Below are 20,714 nucleotides of genomic sequence, written 5' to 3' on the forward strand. Positions count from 1 at the left end.
GAATCAAGATACATCTCTACTAGCCAAAAATGTTTCAAATTGTAATGCTCCGGTATTACCTGAAAAATTTGATACTTTGGGATTGTTTAAGGGGGGAAATCCACCCTTGAAGTACAAAAATTCTTTTACCACCTGTTCAAAAAATATTTCAAACTTTAATTCCTTCTAGAACATTGGGATTAAGCTTTAGTGTTACAAAAATGGTTAAAGTTCACTTAATAATCGTCTGAGGGAGTGAAATTTGCCCTTTGAAGTACAAAACATTCATTTTTCAGCTGAATAGGTAATGTTTTGAATCTTATTTCTTTCTATAAAATTACGATTAAAATGACATTCACTTAGTGGTCGTTTAAGGGAGTCAAATTCGTTCCGGAAGTACCAAAATAATTATCAACCACCCAACAAGTTTCAAAATGTAATTACGTCTAGTGATTAAGGTCTAGTGTTGCCAAAACCGAAAGTCTACGGGAATGGGGACTGGTATTGTGGGAGGTACCGTCCTGCATTTGTAGGCTCATTTTTGCCCACACAAACAGTTGCAGTAAAATGTTTCGTGATTCAGAGAACCAAAGTCGATGATCTTTTCTGGCGTCACTATCACTGTCAATCAATAAACAATAAAATTCAAATAAAGTTAGTTACAAGAGAATCAAGAAAAATGGTTAAATTTAATATAAAATACATTAGCAGTTTTCATGTTTGGCTACTTACATTCAATGATCCTGGGTGCATAATTGCGAACGGCTAAATTTTAATTAATCCCAATAAAGTGCAACGTGATATTGCAACGTCTACAGTTAATTATATCTGTCCCTGAATCAGGCCCCATCGCGAACATTTATATTATGATTATAAAGGCTATATGCCAATATAATATCTCTAATTCAATTAATTAACGTTAATTGAAGAGAATTTACCTTGGAGTGAATCAGGTATTCCGAAAGTGAGTTCGCACTTTGTGTATATTTTTAGTAATGCTCCATGCATTATTCGACCAAATTACTAAGTAAGTTACACATTCCTCCATATTTACTCTGTCAACGGATATCTTTGACTATCCACCCGAACGCTTCCTTTACAAGTTCAAAACTCACCATTTCTTTCTACTATTCTCTCGAACGTAAGTTTCTATTTCTGTTAGTTAGCGCATAACCAAATTCTGTGTATTCAATCATGAACTATTCGAAAACGTTAACGCAGATATTGTTTTCCTTAGAAAAACTAGTTTCCATTTCAAATATGGGATCGACCGGTATTTACCTTATGAATTAGGAAAACTGCAGGAAAACCTAATTCGGAGTAGCCGATAGAATGCCCAAAATTGGTTTAAGGAAATTCCCATCCCTGTCACAGATGAAAAATTCTAAGAGCATGAGGAAAAGAAAGAAAAAATTGCATACTTAAAACTGAAAAAGGAACACGTGTTTGCGCTTATTATAACTATCACAAACAACATTGGTATTCAGCAACGGTTACCCAAAGGGGTTGGTGCGGCCAGCAAAATAAGGTTTATAATTTTAATTCCTTCCAGAGGATTGTGATTCACCTCTAGTACTTAGTGAACGTCTGAGGAAGTGAAATCTGCCCTTGAAGTACAACACTCGCATTAAAAAGGTTTCAAAAATGCCATAATGCGAATTAATTTGTAGTATTACCAAAAATATTGGCATTAATTTATGGATTAGTTTTTTTAAAATATCCTTAAGTTTTTACCACTTTTCGGTGCTTAGAACCCTTTTGTATGTTTATTTATTGAAGTGATCCATGATCCATTGAATAAAAATATTATTGGAACTGCAGAAAAACCCTTAAGACACAAGAAAACGACATGATGAAATAAAATACCTACTTACTGCTGTAGGTAACTGGTAAGTAAACCCGAAACGCTATTCGAGATCGTATTTTTGGGTTATTAGGCGAACCTCCGAACAACTTGCAACCTTCATACTTCTGATCAAATAACGATAATTCGCTTTGTAGTTGTGCAGCGTGAGAGCGTTCCCCAAATTTCGCGTGCGTATCGAGTTACATCTTTAATGTTATGTAAGCTAATACCATTAGCGAGTTGATTATCGGTTATTTGGTTGAATTAATTAACAACTTGGTGGGCAAGGGAGGTTCTTCCACTCCGCTAATTACAATTGGAAAAAACATCCCTGATTTTCTAATTACTGAAAGTGGGCGTTTTTTGAACAGTACATCATCTTCGCCCGTATCGAACAATGTCGTCGGGTAATTATTCTACACAAAAAAAATTATGTTTGAATCGGTCCGAAGCGTTTAAGAATGCCGACAATAATCGATCCCTTCAAACGCGCAGGCCATTACTACTGAAACTATCAAAACTGTGTACCGAAGACGCGTGCGACGCTGAATGAAACGCGTCGTAGACCGCCTGGCGTCTATTAAGATCAGTAGCCGGTACGCCTCCGTACAGGATCATTAACGAAGACGTTCATCGAACTTTATTAAACATCCGTTCTTCGTTAAGTGCAGAAGCAAAAGGGATTATTTGTGCGCCTTGTACAGGTGGTTGGATTTACAAGTGTACTTCATGAGTGCTTTTTGTGCCGGTTGAGTGTTTGCAAACTCTTGTTGACCCTGTCAGTGATGGAGTTGAGAAACTTTTTCTTCGACATGCAATATGGTAATCTTTCATTAATATTTTAGGTTTCGACGCTAGATGCGCTGTAAACAAAAAATGAGATTGTCGGCATGGATACATAGAAAATTAGTAGCCCTAACTTAAAAAAGGGACCCTCTTTCGATGGGGTTGCTTGACAGTCATTTTTATTTGGAGTGATACCCCATTTATTTTACATTCCTAATCTCCGGATGTTTTCAGGGGAAACTCTTGTCTATGCGCTACATGCTTTCAAGAACACGTAGACGTAAAATTACTATTTGCTGCTGCAATGCACTTCATGAATATTGAAATCTAGAGACCAGAAACTTAAGAGAATTTATGTTGTTGCATAATGCATATAGGGAATACTCCATCGACGAAGGATGAGTTGAAAATGCCCATAAAATATGATGAATACATTTTGGGGAATCAAACGTTTACAAGGATACCTTTGTGTTGTTGGTTTTTGACTTAGATACGCCGGACTGGTGTCTATTTTCTTAAAGACGTGCTTTAGATATACTGACACACGGGGTAGTAAATTGATAACAAAGAAAACAACATGAACCATTATAACTAATATGAGCAATCTTTTAACTACGAACATAATAGTTGTCTGATTGTTCTCTGGTACAATCATTTCTAAGTTGGGATATGTTTCCATCTTTTAGAAAAACCACAATATTGAAACTTTGAAAAACATTCAGTGCGCAACTAACTAAACCCTCTAACAATGAAGACAAACAAGGGGAAGACACCCAACCACTGAAAAATGCAAATTAAAGTCAAATAAAGAGGCTGATGCAAACAATTACATTACAGAATAAAATGTTTTTTGGTGGATACAAAATTTGAAAAAGACCGTTTACGTCTTGTGAGTGTGGATCGACGCTAAAATAAGTAATTGCCATTTTAAAGCTTGTAGGAGTAATTGAAAAAAGAAACAATTTCAAAATTTTCACGATTATAAATGAAAATGAAAATTCAAAATGTTATATAATTCTTGTCTTTCATTTTCTTCGCTAACAGTTTGCGCATTTTTACGAATTCGCTTTTTTACAGAACGGACCCCAATATTGGCAAAAGAGTGCTATGGCAGTCTTCGAAAATAAACTATTAGGTGCGCAAGGGCAAAAGTATACATTTATATATTTTTTGGAATAGGTGAGATTCAAAATTACATATAAGGCTTCCAGCATCCAGAAAATGCCCGAAAAGGGACATACCTTTAGCGACGGCTAATCAAAGGTCATCTATTGCTTAAATTTTAAAGCGAATGGGAAATTTCACGAACATAACGTCAGGAGGGAGGAGTGTCCCGTTTACAAGATCATGGCGGGGCAAGTAGCTTTGGAAATTAAACCTGATAAAGCTTTGGTGGGAAAATGTAAACTTGGATGCGAATAGGGACATTGCTCAAATTTTCACACACCCTTTGATGCAAAATTCACTAAGTGGTTCTTATAGAAATAAGAAATATTAATAAATAAATAAATTGATACGGTTAGGTAGACCTTAATTTAAAGTTCAAAATTATATTTAGTACCTATTCTCACGCCGCCGTCTAGGTATTCCTTTTTTATTATATCTGAATCACAATCTCCGTTTAAAACACTCAAATGCGTGCGAAAAAAGGCCTTTAAAACACACGTGCTTTAAAGTTGCTAGGTAATGATACTTCAAGTATGACTTTTGAAACTGTCATCTGGGGTTGAAATAAAAAATCCTCTTAGGCCGCTTTCTGTAAATGCAGAACATTGCTTTGGCTTGTACCTATCCTTTGGTTGAAGCTTTCACAAACGCGCGTAATTTATAGGGTATGCTTCCAAACCTGTTCCAGTTTTTAGTCGCAGCAATGTTTGAAGTTTTGAATGAATGCACCAAAAGATAGAAGATTTAAATACCTTTGACATTTCCTTCATATATGCCAGCATTATCGATGCATTTAAGACTTTATTCGTAAGTAACTTCCTATTCATCCATGGAAACAACTTTTCATATTCTTTATAATAGGCTTTACTGGATTGGGATTTTACACCTACCAACGTTTGTTTAGATTTTACAACAAGCGATTTAATGGGCGGTGTACTATCTTTTTCAACGCAAATCGTTTTATTCCAAAGACGATGATTTTTATAAGCAAACGTCAAGTGACATTTCCATGGCAATCGTGAAATTACGAAAACCCAGCCCACTTAATTAGACATGTATTCGAGTATAACGTCAATATGATTTCATTGTATTTCCTATTTTTAAATTACACTGCAGGTATAATAAAAAAATACTATAAGATACACGTGTATAATTGGTCTTTAAAGCACTTGCAACGTTAAAGGCACTCCGCTTTGCGTCGTGCCCTTAAACTCGTTGCGCGTGGTTTAAAGACTTGATTATACACTTGTATCTTAATATACTATTATAATCCTGCTTAGTTTATATGTAAGTTATTTCGATGGTTTGTTATAGCAATAGTTCTTTGTTTCGCCGCCAGAGGTCGTGCAGATGTTTTCCGTGACGCTACCAATTCTATCCCTTCTTCAATTTGGTTTTGCGTACAGTTGTCCGTTCATTACGCCACTACTTTCACTTGACTTATTGTCTACCTGAATATTTGCATGTAATTAGTGTGAGGTATGTGAAGATTATTGATTCTTATTGAGTATTAATTGGGGTTTTAGTATATGATTTACCCTAGTATTAGACGTTACAGTGCTACCGCAATATTTATGTGCCGCTATCCCTCTTGTGTGTTTGTGTTGTTAGCCGTGACAGAAAAGCGCCCTTCTGAGCTCAAGAGGCCGTTACAACCAGAGGAGTATTTTTTTTTATTTTCGACGTTTCTTTTATATAACGTTTCGATACAATAGAATTGTACCACTTGGCCTGAGCTTACCGGGTTGTGTTGTGTTGGCTTAAAGTGAGCGTAACATCATTTACGATCACAATTCCCTTTTCTGGCACTTTTTTTAGGAAACGCCTAAAAAGTGTTTTTGATTGATACCATACCCGGACACAATAAACCCGATAAATTATCACGAGGTATCAAATATTCTGAGACATCGGCGTGTTGTGAATATCCTTTGAACTGATCATACAGGCGTCACTATTGGCAGCTCTAAAATCTTCTGCGGATGTTTTCGTTAATAACCGTTTTAGATGTTTGCCAGTGATGCGTCACAAGTGCTACATTGCAATTTAAAATTTGGGGATGGTCGGGCAAAGTGATTTGATAGTAACAATATCTTGTACGTTCAGATTAGTCCACGTCGAGGTGTAGACTCTAAAACCAAAAAACTTGTGCCAAAAAGATCTTTTGAAATGTTACAATTATTACTTTTGTTTTTTAAAAATAATATTCATTTATTCAATTTTTGTAGAAACAGTGTTTTGTCGTTTACCCAACGAAATTGGGTTATAAATCAAAATTTCGGCATATAAGAAACAACAAATTTCAAATTCCACAACAAACACTGTTTAATAGACGTACAATGGCTTATGGCTATGCGTCGTTTGCCTTCATTTTTAAAAAATCTATTAACCATTGTGGCCGAGTGTCCTATAAAAAAATTGTTGCTTGGTACTCCCGAAGCAATTTGCATATGGTGGGTGGATTGAGAATTGTTCAATTCTCCATTCACGTATAATGGTTGATTACATGTATACAGGTTGTTTCACGCAAACCCAAAAGTATTCAGACCCCTCATTAATAATTGAAATTTGAAAATTTGCATCCCACCATAGTTATTCATGATCTATCTAAAGAAAATATTATCATGATCGTTTCATTTCCGGTTTTACAACTTTCTTATTTTAAATACAACACCCTATATTTTATTATATTTTCGGAATCTACATGAAAATCTACCCAGCCAAGATTTTTAAAATTTTTGACTGCTTTTCTTTAGCGCCCTCTACCTATGATGCTACATGCGAATGATTTAAATTTTAATCGCGCATATGTCGCGGCCCAGCGCGATGGCAGTGGAGAAACGTCCCTGATAGTGTCTACCAGGGGCGCATCCTCACGACAGTTGACTAAATCCTGGGAGAGGCGGCGACGCCAGGCATATGTCAAAGTTTGAAGACAGTAGAAATGCACTCGGGTAGGCGAACCTCTCCTGAAGAGAATATAACTTACAGACACACATGGATCAATTTAAATGAAAGTTCTAGTACGTTTTGATGTATATGGATCACAAATAACGCATGTAACGGACCCTTCGTTGTAAAAAAACTGAACGTTGCTTATATTACTGGAAACACTAGAACTACTGTGGCTGTTGAAGTTAAAAAGTAAAATAAAAATACTCATAAACCACAATGATATATATTATGGTGGTTTATTGGCATTCTTATTTTGCTTTTATGTCAATGTCAAAATGTCAATTTCGTATCAGGGTTCAATTAATTTTATTGATATGTATCGATTTTTTATATGTGTATGGCTAACTCAATGGGTTCAACAACTTCGCCCCATGGCTTTTAAAAGATCAGAATAACCTTTTAAATCTTTTCCATGGACATGGACTCTGGAAAATCTCTGGAGAATGGAGGATGCAAGAGTATTTAGGGTGGTTATGAAGATACATTCAGTGTTTCATAAGAAATTTCCACCCTGTATACCGACTTTCATAAAAAAATGCAACACTGGGAAACAGTGAAATGTATTTATTGAAATTTTTAGAAGCGATAAACATTATCATCACAATCAAACGATTTATAGTTTGAAAACAAACTATCAAAAATAAAATATATATTTGAACTGGGACAACACTTCAGCACTGAGTTTTCTTGAATTGACCTGCCTCAAAACGTCTATGGCTCCTACCTGCACAGGTACTCGAGCGTGGGTGATGATGCAAACGTACGAATTTAAAAATCGTTTATTAAATAAATCCCAGTAAAACCAGATACCATTAATAAAACTACTAACCCATACCTAAAACCAGGCGTCGTGCTACAACAATTCAAAATTGTTTCTCACCGAAACCAACAGTCTCTTAGTTGGAAATGCGCACACACAATCCATTTACATTATTTCTGCCTCCGTCGCCTGGTATTGAAGTTACAAACTAAACTAAAGCCGCTTCCACACGTCGATAAATCTAACTTATACTTAAAATTGCAATAATTTACCTTTCTGGTACATACCTGAGCTCTATGACGGCCCAAAGCGATAATTAAGTTAAGTTAATTAATTTTTTCTCTCTTACAACCAACTAGTACCCCAGACACATTAGCAAAATTGGCATGTTTTTCCAAGCTGCGCAGCCTTTTACCAACGACCGGATACGATTAATTCGTACTTTATTTAAAGTAGTTAGAGAAGTTGATGAAAATTTGGTCACATATTCTCTGAGAGACGCACTTTCCAATGGTCAAAAGAAAAAAAGAGTTTCTATGTGCCGTTTCTGAGATATTTTACAGTAAAATATAGCATTTTAACATGGGCTCTTATGGACAGACTTGGTTTTTCTAAGCTAGCGAAGGTTTTTGTATCAAGACTTAAATGAGATGGGCTTCATTAGAAGCGAAATTTCGTGACAAATCTAAATATGCACCGAAGAGTACATGTTCATGATGAAATAAGGAAGATATTTGCCACCGGCAAATAAAATGCGAATTTTTAGGGAGACTAGTCAAGTTGATTACTTTCAATCTACTTACAAATTACCACTCATACCGTATTTCTAATTATGTTTAGTTCTTAAAAACATTTTTTTTGTTTCTTTTAAGTAAGTAAGAAATAGGTAGACCGAGTACATCGCTTGACTTCAGCCGAAAGCGCTATACCTACTTTAAATTAGCGTTTCCCAACCCTATCACTCATTAAAAATGCTCCATGATACATCCTGTAAGCTTCGGCTTTTTTTTACAAAAATACAAACGGCTGTGTAAATAATGAAAACTATTTCTAAATTAGTATTTGACGCCTCGTCCCGTTACAAAGATGTGGGGAGTTGCAACACTTAGCGCAGGGGTATAGTTGCAAAGATTATTTTTGCCTAAAAATTGCCCCCCCCCCTCGTTATAAAAATCAGACGTTAAATTTCTGTCAAAACATTTAGTTTACCAGAGTTTAGGTGGGTACACATTTTTGTTCGAATTGATAGTACTTTTTGAAAACTAAATCGCAAAGTGAAAGCGGAATCACAAACCTTGATCACCCTCTTTTCAACTAATGAGTCTCGCATGTCAAACAGTGCTACAGTACCTTTCAAGTGATCAAACGAAATACGATTTTCTATTTAATTTTTTAAGTACTTTTGAATGGTTTCTAAAACGTAAAGGTTTCTGGGGGTAGTAAATTAATGAAATGATTGCAGTGTCTAATCTTCTCCCCGTAAATTTTCTTCTTTGATACGTGCTCTGAATTTCATAATTACGTTTTGATGATATATTTTTGGAAATTTTTACATAATTATGATCATCAATTTCACTGCTGAAACACGTAAATGTAAATCATCTATCATTCCCCGTTTTTCTTGCAAATGGTAAATAGCTGAGCTATCACAAAAAAGTATCATAAATTTATATCGAACGCGAGACGAAGTCAACTTTAAAGCTGCAGGGAAAAGCCGTTATTAGAATTTATTGCAAACTTAGCATATTACGCCACTGAAACATTAGAATCTGTTTTTGACATATGCTCCGTATTAAAATTTAAACGGCTTTCGAATTCTTACGTTTTCTAAACTTTCCAATTTCATTAGAGGGCTGGCTCGTCGGTGTAAAACCGCAAAGAACGAGAATTCCGCGGTTTCGACGAAGGGGTTCGCGCCGTTGAAACTTTCCGGAATAATGCGCGAGAATGGATACTATGAAAAAAGTTCGCTTCCTTTTTTAACAAAATAATGAAGGCGGTGGCGTCGGCTTTATTTTGCTGTAATGTATGCTGTTCGCATACAAAGCTCGGTACAATAAAGCAATTGTAGCGATGCAATACAATGGAAGCAAACCCGATTAGCATAAGAAAGCGACTCCGTCTCTTGGTAATGTCGCTGGCATTTATGGGAATGGTACGATTTGTTTAAATCGATCATTGAAGGCTCCTGGTGATAGATTAGCCGTTTTAAAACTTCCCGGTTTAAGACAAATTGGGAAGAGGAAACTTTTCCAATCAATATCGAGATAAATTACGTGATCTTAGCAGATGATGGTAATCTAAAAGCCGTATGGGCCAACGGGTTGAAAGTGTTTCGCAACTTAACCTACTTGCAATATGGTTAGTTTCATTTTGACTTACAACGTGCTTTTATTAATAAGCGGAAGCTTGGAAAGCTTTATGAAATCAAGCTTTATGTCTGCCCGCCCGTTAACACGATAACTCGAGAGCGGAGAAAGATTTTTTAAAGTCTGTTTCTGCAGTTGGCCACTTGGAGAACTTCGTAGATATACAAAATCGAATTGGTCAAATAATCCCTTTACTATTAGTATGCAGGAAAAATATCAAAATGCATTATCTAGGTACTTAAAAGCGTCAAATAATTTCTGCTAGTGTAATAACCCAGGCGCAACCCATCTAATCTTATTTTCAAATAAAGTGTAGGTCAAAAGAATTTCGATGGATCGAGATTCGATTCAGGACGACCCAAGATCACAAAGCGCGATTGAAGCAAGAACTGAGAAAATCATAAAACTTGTTGAAGATTTACTGCTATCTGATCCAAGTGCATGCAAAAGAACCTGGAGTATCTGGAAGTACAATAATTAAAATTATACACGAACACGAAGATATTTGGATATGGAAATGCTTGATGGATTTTTCGACTCCTTTGGGACGAACTCTGTCACCAACTCTGCGTATAAGATGCATAAGATGCTGCAAGGATAATTATCCCTACGGGAACGGTTACAAACGGCAAATTAGTTACAGCATCTGACTCAAAGCAATTACTTCTACGTTATTCCAGTAAAGAAATACATAGGTCCAGAAGCTAGTCTTTCTCGTAATGATATCAAATTTATATCACGTCTCGATACCGTGCAGTCATGTACCGGGTGATCATCAATGCTGGTAGATATCACATCTGAAAATGAGTGTTTCGTTACAAGGTAAAACTTAACAGTTTTTTACCGACCTGTGGGGCGTAGTTGCGTGGACTGCAGTACTAATGATCCCTGGTTCGAATCCGGGTAGATGTCTTTATCGCATCTATTAATTATATTTTCCCAAATTGTTAGAAGGCATGCCGCATTTCCATTAAAGCGAGGTCTCATTTGGCAGCACAAAGCTTATAGGTAAAACTAAACCTAAATTGGTATTAATTGCTACCTGAGTTAATTACGTTTAAAGTTTAATAACTAGATTCTGGCATGCGTTTACAGCAGGTTGCGTGAGCACTAAAATGTAGCACAAAAATTTGACGATCTAACGTTTGATCTACCCCCAAAGGCAGCAGACGTGTGTATCATTACGTTTTAATTGCACGACGAGTATGTATAACAAAAAGAATGCTACGCATTTCATGAAAAGTCGCGCGTACATTTTAATGACGTGTATAAGCGAACTTAATTTGGCACATAACGGTGCAATTTAAAGAGTCGTGCGATTTAAAATGAGTGTAGAGTTTTGCTTTTGAAATTGGAATTCGATTTATGTCAACGTGCACAAGTTGGAAGTTAAGTCACGACCAATTGACATTTTGGACCCTAATAATTAGGATAATTGGAACTCAATTAAACTGAGTTGAAACATTAAAAATCCTTCCATAGTATATTTTCAACCTTTTGAACGTTTTAACATACACATTCGGTAATTTTTGAGCTTTTATGGATATTTCATATGATCAACTTGAAAAGGGAACTTAGGTTTTAATTAAGTCTTTACTAGTACGTATCATATGAGAGCTTCTATTCTATTTACAAAATCACAACTAATACTTTGTTGAGTTTACAAAATCAAATCGACTGATATGAGACTAGTGGCGGTTTATACATTGGACACAATAGTGCCTGGCCTAGGGCCCATAGGGGTTTATTTAGTTGCATAGGTTCTGTTCTAATGTTCTAATAAGGATCTTCTCTCCCACCAGATTTTTACTTAAAACATTAGCGGAACTTTTCTGTCCTTGTTGGGGAAGTATGTACGGAAAATTCACAGTTTCCGGATTATTCGCATTTATTCTGCTAGAGGAGGGCTGTAGTCCTTCTAAATGAGAACTTAACAGTTACTTCAACTGAACGTGGGGGAATCTTGAATTTTGAAATCATGAAAAAGTAGTGTAGGAATTTGAGTAAACTTGCAAGGAAATGGAGCAGATCTTGAAATGAACTGCAGAGTAAATTGAGAAAAACTCTGATGAGGGACGCATAAGAGAAATTCGAGTGTAACTTGAGCACAACTTGAGGCAAAGGTAAAGGAAACATACTAAGAACTTGTAAACAGCCTGAAATGAATTTCATAGAAACTTGAAAGAAGCTTGAGAGGGATTAAGAAAAATTGCATGGGTACTTGAAGGGAATTAGAGGAACTCTGGATGAGCCTAGTTTAAGAAAAAATTGGAAATTTTAACTAAGACAGTAAACGTGAAGATAATCTGAGGAGCACTTGAACCTTGAGAGGAATTTGATGGAAATGAACTTCCAAAAACTATAGAGGAGAACGAGGGGTTTGAGAACCAATTGGGAAACGAATTTGAAAGATACTTTGAAGGAAATTACGGGGTAGCACACAGTGAAACTTGAAAAGGATTTGAGGAAAATACAACTGTTCGAGATACCTTCAAGTGAAGGTTTGGATACTGACGGAACATCTTGTGAAGAAGGGTTCTGATCTCTCCATGGAGTTGTAAAAGTGGGAAGGAAATAAATGAGAAGATATAAGGCTCCCGTCAAAGCAAAATAGCACTACCTATTTATCAACGTAAGCACTAAATATATCTCAACTACGAGTACTGAAAAGGGGAGGATCATGCACTGCCTTAATGTAAGTGTGGTCCTAAATTGGCACTCGTCAATTGACGAAGTTAAATAGCGATAACAAATGCTTTGATTCATTGAGGGTGAGGTTTGTGAAACAAACTATTTTTAGTGAAGCTCATTACTCACTCGAATTCTATTTTAAGTTCCGGTCTTGTTAGTATTTTAATACACCTTGTCTATTTTCGTCATTGCGCATAGCAACCTATTATGCGAGTATTGAAGTAATTGCAATCTGCCCCTGCGAATACACCATTTTGTACTTGTAGAACAAGTTATTTAGAAAAATACATATTGGCTAATAAAATATTTCCCAATGGTGCTAGTTATCAGAGAATCTTAGTCGATGGATTGTTGCACCTTTCCTTAAAAAGGACTCCATATGAACTACCATGTGATTTTCAATGCCAAATTGTTGAATTTTTTTAAAATCATAACGACTGCATACAAAGTTTAGGTGCTGCAGGTAGTTTCACACCGTTCCTCCAAGAACACTGGCTTTATTTTCCATTTGAGAGATACAAATTCTTCAGACGCTACGAGAATATTTACAAACTTTCTTCTGATCAAACGTCGGCGGTGATGCAACGATCTTGGCGTTAAATTTAATTACAAGGTTCCTGACGTGATATCCTAAAAATCGAGGAATAATCTTGAAATTCATGTCAATTAAGCGCGCTTCATTTGAAATGAGACTCAATCGAATCAGACGAGGTTTGCTGCAACACATGTTTGAATTTCGGGCCAATCGCAAAAGGTCTAAATAAACTGCACGCTCTTGCAGCTTTAATGCTCGTTTTTACTTAACATTGGTAAACTAAAATGGGTTAATAATTAAGTAAAGGAGCTGAAATCCTAAAATATTAATTCTTACCCATGTCGAGGGCTGTCGGATGCTACAAGATTTACCAATATCTACGGCAGAAACTTAACAATTATGTTCGGCAGCTGGTTTCCTTATCGGCGGCTAAAATACGACGCTAGAAATCAAAGCAATTACATTTACCTTCTCCTAGTAAAGAACTACATAGGTCCAGAAGCTACAGCTTCTCGTAACGGAGTACCCCAAATTTCTTTCGTTTCGATACTGTGCGTTCATGTACCAGGTGGTCATTAAAGCTGGTAGATCTCACAGCCGAAAATGGGTGCTTCGTTATACTAGTTAAAATTTGTCTAATGATTGCATTTAAACTTTTCTCCTTTTCTAAATCCGCCTATACGTTATGTAGAGGCGGTTTAGGTGCATTAGTTTTAGGAATTCATGTCCATTTCTTTGTTTTTTTTGCACCGCACTATTGTTTTTTTATTGCAGGGTTTTTTCCTAATTTAACCTAAATTACTTTTTTTTTTCTAAAATTTTGGAGATATTGTTTCACTCTTCAATAATTCATTCGTTCTATCTTAGTTTTATTTCAACATTTTTAATTACCTTAGTATGATCGAAAGGGTTTGTCCTGTGTCCTGTATATTCATCTGCGTGGGTTGAGAACTAGAAATCGTAATAGACCAGTTTTGTGAGGTTGCACCTTGCATTAATTGTCGGATTTTATTTTTTCTATGTGAAGGAGTGATATGAAATGGTGAATCCAAGTTTCTCAACTCGCCAGCCCCGGGGGGTGTTCGGAAAAACTTATGCCTCTGAAATTTTACTTAGTCCTACAATCTGCTTTTTAGGAGAATTTTTCGAAAGAAAAAAAATTCCCTTATACGATGGTCTTGTCCGTCTGTTCCTTGTCCAACTCGAGAATGAAAAAAGACAGCGATATCAAACCGTCGCCAATCGATTTGTACGAGTTCAAGGATCAGTACTGTTCAATATGAGCCGGATTAAAAGTCGTGCTTTCGAATGCGAACTGATTTAATTGGGTTGGATCGGTGCTCAAAAAATTCGTTTACTGAAAATCGCATGCGATTCCTCGTATCTGGTTTTATATTCAGGTAATTTACGAAGGGGCGCAATTTTAATGCTTAGCCTAGGCGCGCATTACACCTTTTTTGCTTCGTAAGTTACTCTACCAAAGAGTTTTTCTTTACCGACCTCCCGAACGCTTTCTTTACAAGTTAGAAGTCCATTTTATTAATTTCCTCCTAGATATATAATGGATCGGGCCCAAGCATTTTTTTGTTTATACAATAGGTCACAAGTTACGAAAATTTATTGCATCTAAACTGTGTCAAATAAATATCGTCCGTTTACGAAGTTGAGCCATATTAATATTTAGGAAAGGTCTTGCAACGCTCGTTTAGAAATATTAATTTAGATAGATCGCTATATTATGTTAAAATTTAGATACCCACTTTAGTTTGTTAAGGACGGATCACTTTAGTTTGTTAAATACCAAATCACATGTTCTAAAACGAGCCAAAATCTACGAAAGGTGGTATACTACGACGCGATTAACTACAACGTTCATAAATACCTTTAGTAACCTGATGGGTTTTCGTGGATTCTTCAATGTCGATTGGTTTGGTTCGGCCCTCGGGACTTGAATATGGTTCGAAACGCACGCACAGACACAGACTGGTGGGGGTGGCTTCTCGTTACGGTGCTCCCCCGTGAACATTTTCAACTTTGTTTGATATAGGCGATTGTTTGCTCTTGACTTCTTTCTTCGAGGCCCGCTCAATGGATCGATTGGCTCAAGGTTTGCCAGATACGCCTTGCGACAACAACTGGCGTAGGCTCGACACCGCGTGCGATCGTCTGATGAATGGTCTATGGCCACTATTTTGACTCATATTTATATGTATTGCTCTTGTTGACCAAATCCCTTACAACACGGAACAGTTTAAATACTTAACTCGTGCTGGTCCTAGCTTTTTGTCATTTAACATCGGTCACGAGTAGACGTATTTAACAACTCTCCTCGTTTTCATTTAAATTACAATGACCCGCTTCATTTTCTCATCCCAAATATACATAGGTAAATCCAGCAGTACCTATTTATTCTATTCACATCTGAAATAAAAATGCATTTCTAACCACTTCTAATTCCCTCTTAGCTTTCTTACGGTTAAATGAAAAAAAAATCAACTTGGGTTGTGAGTAAATGAAATAGTTAATTTCCTAGTAATGCATAAAAGTAAGTAAAAAAATGCGCTCACACATGCTTATCAATAATTAGCTTACGCATTTTTACTAGTTTTAATTAGATATTTTCTTTCATTTCTTCTTTGATTCAAAAGAAGGACATTTAAATAATATTCATACACGCATAGCAATGTTCATTCTGCTTGCTTTCTTATAACTTTGATATAACTTCATCAAAACATATTGCTTTTCAGCACTTATAAAGCTCATAAAGGATCTTAAAGGTTCTCCAAAATTCGGATATGTAAGTACCCTTAAAGTTTATTAAATACTGTGTGTACAAGCAAGTACCGTATTATCCGACAAGGAACAGAAATTTTTTCAGTAGTTCCACCGATATAAGCCGACCAAAAATGCACATACAAAGTGCCTATAAACGATGTAACAAAGATGTTACGCGCAGCTTTCTACCACAACAAATCGAAATCGCAAGTAATTAACTAGACAAAATTAGAAGCGACTGCATATCCAATGTAAAACGATCGTTTGTTTAGGGGAATTATGGGGAAACATAATTTGAGCGAATGTAGGAAGTTGTCTCATTTACAGTTTTGACAAATTATTTTTTTCTCCAACCACCTGAATAAGACGCTATTTTGTGACAGTGTTCGGTACCTAAAATTGACGTTTTGCGGATTAATCGCTTTCACCATGGCAACTGTACAAAAAGTGGATACTTTTGGTCCTAGTACCAAAAAGAAATTGACCTTGAAAGTTGGCCAATTAAAAAATTACAATCACGGAGATATGTCACATTGACATCGTTTTACATTGCAGGTTGTAAGATATTTCTATACATACAAATCAAATATTTTTGCATATTCAATGCAAATAATGATGTTACCTATACGTATGTACATGTATTGAAAATGATTTACGCTCGCTATTTTTATTTAAACCATGTGTAACGTAATTTACATATTCGGTGAACGTAATTTTAATACGTATACAACCCGCCGTCGCGCGTAACGCCATCTACTTCAGACCCATTGCACTATTATCTGTCATTTTGAATTCAAAATTTGAAAAAGTTAATTGCAATTAATTTTAATTAAAAAACTGTATGATAAGTTTTTTATTTCAATACAAAATATAACAATATTAATTGTGTATACAATAAAATGACTGAAACTGATAGCGACATGGATTGCACTCCGCCAGAGATTATAGAAACGGCAGAACATGCTACCTCAAGATTTGCTCCCTACAAAAAGTGATTTCTTGCGAGGTAACTTACGTGTACCTGAGTATGTACCAGTATGCTGGAAGTTACCTATTACATCACCGTTAATGACGTAATTGGTTGTATGGAAGTAAGATCACCTGAAAATCGAAAGTTAGGCATAACATAACCTTGTTTTGTTTCTGTGTTTTTGTTGTAATTTTTACTTGTACCTATGTGACATAGGCTATGTCGATATTAAGTAATAATAGTATGTGGATGAATGCATTATTAGAAGAGTTTTGTATAGATGATACTTTGACCACAAGTGTGCACATAGTAATGCATTTTCTATTAAAAGCCGTTCCTGAGTGGACCAAATTTATTGTATTGCAAAAGCAAAGGAAATGCCATTTTCGTATGCCACTTTGTTATGAGGAATGGATAACAAACTATCTTGATACCGATTTTTTTATTCATTTTCGAATGATAAAGTCAACATATTTCAAATTGACCACTGCAATTGGAAAAGAATTAACAGTAAAAAAATACAGAGGAGGGTTTGAAATAATACCTCTAAAGAAAGAAATCCTAATCACTCTCTGGTACCTTGCCAAAGGAGAAACGTTAGTGTCGATCAGTGATAGATTTAATGTTAGCGTGTCAAAAGCTTTCTATGGTGTGCGGTAAATTCGCCCCGGAAGACTCGCCCCGGTAAATTCGCCCCCGAAAATTCGCCCCCGGAATATTCGCCCCCAAGTAAATTCGCCCCCGGAATATTCGCCCTCAAGTACATTCGCCCCCGGAATATTCGCCCCAAGTAAATTCGCCCCCGCAGTATTCGCCCCCAACAAATTCGCCCCCGGAATATTCGCCCCGACAAATTCGCCCCCGTAGCATTCGCCCCATAACATTTATTAACACTCGGAAGTAATAGGTTGGTTTAAATTAATTAAATAAATATTTGCAAAAATTACGATATTTGGAACTCAATACGGCGAGACTGACAACTCGAAATTGTTCATATTCAATCGTCTCTCACCTGTTAAAGGCTGATTCAACGGTTCAACGTCAACCGTATGTTTACAATACATTTTACAACAAATTGCGTTTACAAAGGAGTCTAATTACTCAGCCATTTATGGATGCATTGAAAGGTTTTTGGCATCAATGTACAAACAAAGGATGATTCTTTCTTTAGACTTACATTTGAAAATTGGTCCAGATTTGATGTAAATTTGTGTTGAAAAACACCAACATTGATGAAGTTTGCTGAAGTATCAAATCATAATTAAAATAATCTAAAAAAATCTAATTCGAAACATCCCATTTCTTTAAAATATAAAAAAAAGTTTGCTTATATATTTATTAGTTAAGTAGCAATTAGTCTGCTACGGTACTCTTGTACTCGTTCCAAATTCAGCCCGTCGGATCAGCCTTAAATTTGAGAATTTTTGTAAAAAATGTGCAAATGCCATAAAAGTTTTAAAATGTCCAAAGTATCCACTTGAGATCAAAAAATGTTGAACGTTGACCATTTACCAAAAATTTAGACCTTAAAAAGACAATGAATTTACTATATACTTTGTGTTCTACTATTATGTATAAAAATGACAATACAGACACGTTTTTATTACTGATGCCATAAGGAGTTCCTTTTTTGCTGTTGTCAGTTTGATTTTCAGATTTTTGTATTTACGAAAGGTGAAATATTGTGTTTGATTTACAATAAAACAAACTCTTCGTCTATTAGGATTGTAATATTTATAATCTTAGAAAATCGTGCACAAAATTCTTTTTTTTAAGTAAATCTAACTACCTAATTAAAAAATAATACAAAACTTACCAGCACCACGTGAAACCGATCTTCTTCAATACTCAAAACTATTTTTTCACACGGGTTTACACCAAACTCAAAATTCGTGTTCAAGCCAAGTATTGATCCGAAAGTTAAAAAAAGGCCGTAGAATCGTTAACCAAAAATCAAAGTTCATATTCGCGCCAAAATATAACAAGTAGGAACATAAAAAGTTTCAAAACAATTACACCACCAATGACCAAACGAGCCATCAAACGTTCTGTTAGGAAGAAATGAAGCTAACAACTCAGTCAATCAAAAATGTCATTTAAATTAGATTATATACTACCATCTTTTGTAATACAAGAGTTAAGGTGGATTTTCCATATGTCATGTCTGAAATTATAGAAGTCATTAAATCATTGTGAATATAGGATTTATTTCCTTTGGATGTCAAATCCTTTGCAAATCACCCTTACTTTATTCAACCTTATGTTAATTACCTATTCATATTTTAGTTAACAGGTATTTGAGTGCTATAATTCTACCCCCTTTATGTAGGTATACACAGTTATTAGAAAAAAAATTAAAATTAAGCAAAATTCATTTTATGAACTGCTAGCCCTGTTACCTCCGAGGATTAATAAATCTTATGGGGCGAATCCTACGGGAGCGGAATCGCCGGGGGCGAATCTTCCAGGAGCGAATTTGTCGGGGGCGAAATTGCCGGGGGCGAATTTTCTGGGGCGAATCTTACGGAGGCAAATAGTCCGGGGGCGAATTTACTTGGGGGCGAGTTTTCTTGGGGGCGAATTTTCCGGGGCGAATCTTACGGAGGCGAATAGTCCGGGGGCGAATTTAATTGGGGGCGAGTTTTCCGGGGCGAATTTTCTGGGGCGAATCTTACGGAGGCGAATAGTCCGGGGGCGAATTTACTTGGGGGCGAGTTTTCTTGGGGGCGAATATTCCGGGGGCGAATTTTCAGGGGCGAATTTACCGGGGCGAATTTTCGGGGGCGAATCATCCTACAATCTTTTCTATATTACCATGAAAATTATTAAAGTTATCTGCTCTCTTATGCCTATTTATATTAAGTGGCCTAATGCGGAAGATTGCGAACAAATTGCAAATGATTTTCAACAGCGTTGTAATTATCCAGGTAAGGACATTTTTAAACCGCACAGCAATCAGCGTAATATGTTGTTCCTAGATGTGATTGGTGCTATTGACGGTTGCCACATAACTTGTAAAATACCCAAGGAGCAGCATGACAGTTATCAGGATCGCAAGTTTTGCCATTCCATTACCCTTCAAGGAGTGTGTATTTCCTCCAGATTATTTACTAATATTTCTGTTGGTTATCCAGGATCTGTGCATGATGCACGAGTAAGATAGTTTATGCAAACCTACAATCATGCTGTTAATAGTTTTGTAGATACTTAGAGAATCGGACTTGGGAAAAATCTGTGAAACTAACTGTTTCAATCTGTTTTACGGTAGATACCACTTGGTGGGAGATTCCGCATATCCATTAAGGTCATGGTTAATAACTCCGTATAGGTAGACACAAATACAAATAATTGCACATAGGTATTTATTGTTGTGGTTTAGGAACACTGGAATTATGCCGCTGCAACGGAAACACAACTACGCACATAGTGTGACACGGGTTGTAATCGAAAATACTTTCGGCATGTTGAAAGGCCGTTGGAGGATTTTAAATTTTGTTAATGTATATACCATTGAAAAGGCTATTGATATTATAACCGCATGTTGTATACTGCATAATTTTTGCTTGTTAACTTGTGATATATATGAAGTAGATGTCACATCAAGTGAACATGATAGTTGTGATACTTATATTGGCCGTAGAGATCGTGAAGGGACTAGAAAACGCGATTTGATATCACAAACTCTTTAATTCCTTTGTAAAAAAATTATAAATACTGATTTTGCTTGAATAGATATACATATAAAAATATAAACAATTTTTTAATCATCATCATCGCTATCACTAGAATGTCTTCTTCTTTTTCTTGTAGTTTTTTTAACCATTGATTCAAATAACGAAACTATTGTGGCTTTATGGGCATTTTGCTGCTCTAACAATTTATTC

General features: G+C 36.0%; 2 protein-coding genes across 3 annotated transcripts in view; both read left to right on the forward strand.

The window, feature by feature from the left end:
- Window positions 1–20,714, forward strand: part of LOC116176168 (protein tincar-like) — a 92,789-nt gene that overhangs the window by 24,109 nt on the left and 47,966 nt on the right. The window lies entirely within an intron of this gene.
- On the forward strand, window positions 19,639–20,678 carry LOC116176872 (protein ANTAGONIST OF LIKE HETEROCHROMATIN PROTEIN 1-like). 2 transcript variants are annotated; one of them, XM_031495682.1, is made up of 4 exons: window positions 19,639–19,757; window positions 19,809–19,984; window positions 20,034–20,158; window positions 20,210–20,678. In XM_031495682.1, exons 1-4 carry the CDS (start codon window positions 19,646–19,648, stop codon window positions 20,517–20,519), a joined length of 723 nt encoding a protein of 240 aa, XP_031351542.1. In that variant the 5' UTR covers window positions 19,639–19,645; the 3' UTR covers window positions 20,520–20,678. The 2 variants fall into 2 exon arrangements, with proteins under 2 accessions (XP_031351542.1, XP_031351541.1); XM_031495681.1 differs by having other exon boundaries at window positions 19,642–19,984.

The sequence above is a fragment of the Photinus pyralis genome, unplaced genomic scaffold (assembly GCF_008802855.1).
Source record: "Photinus pyralis isolate 1611_PpyrPB1 unplaced genomic scaffold, Ppyr1.3 Ppyr1.4_LG7, whole genome shotgun sequence".
Classification (NCBI taxonomy): Eukaryota; Metazoa; Arthropoda; class Insecta; order Coleoptera; family Lampyridae; genus Photinus; species Photinus pyralis.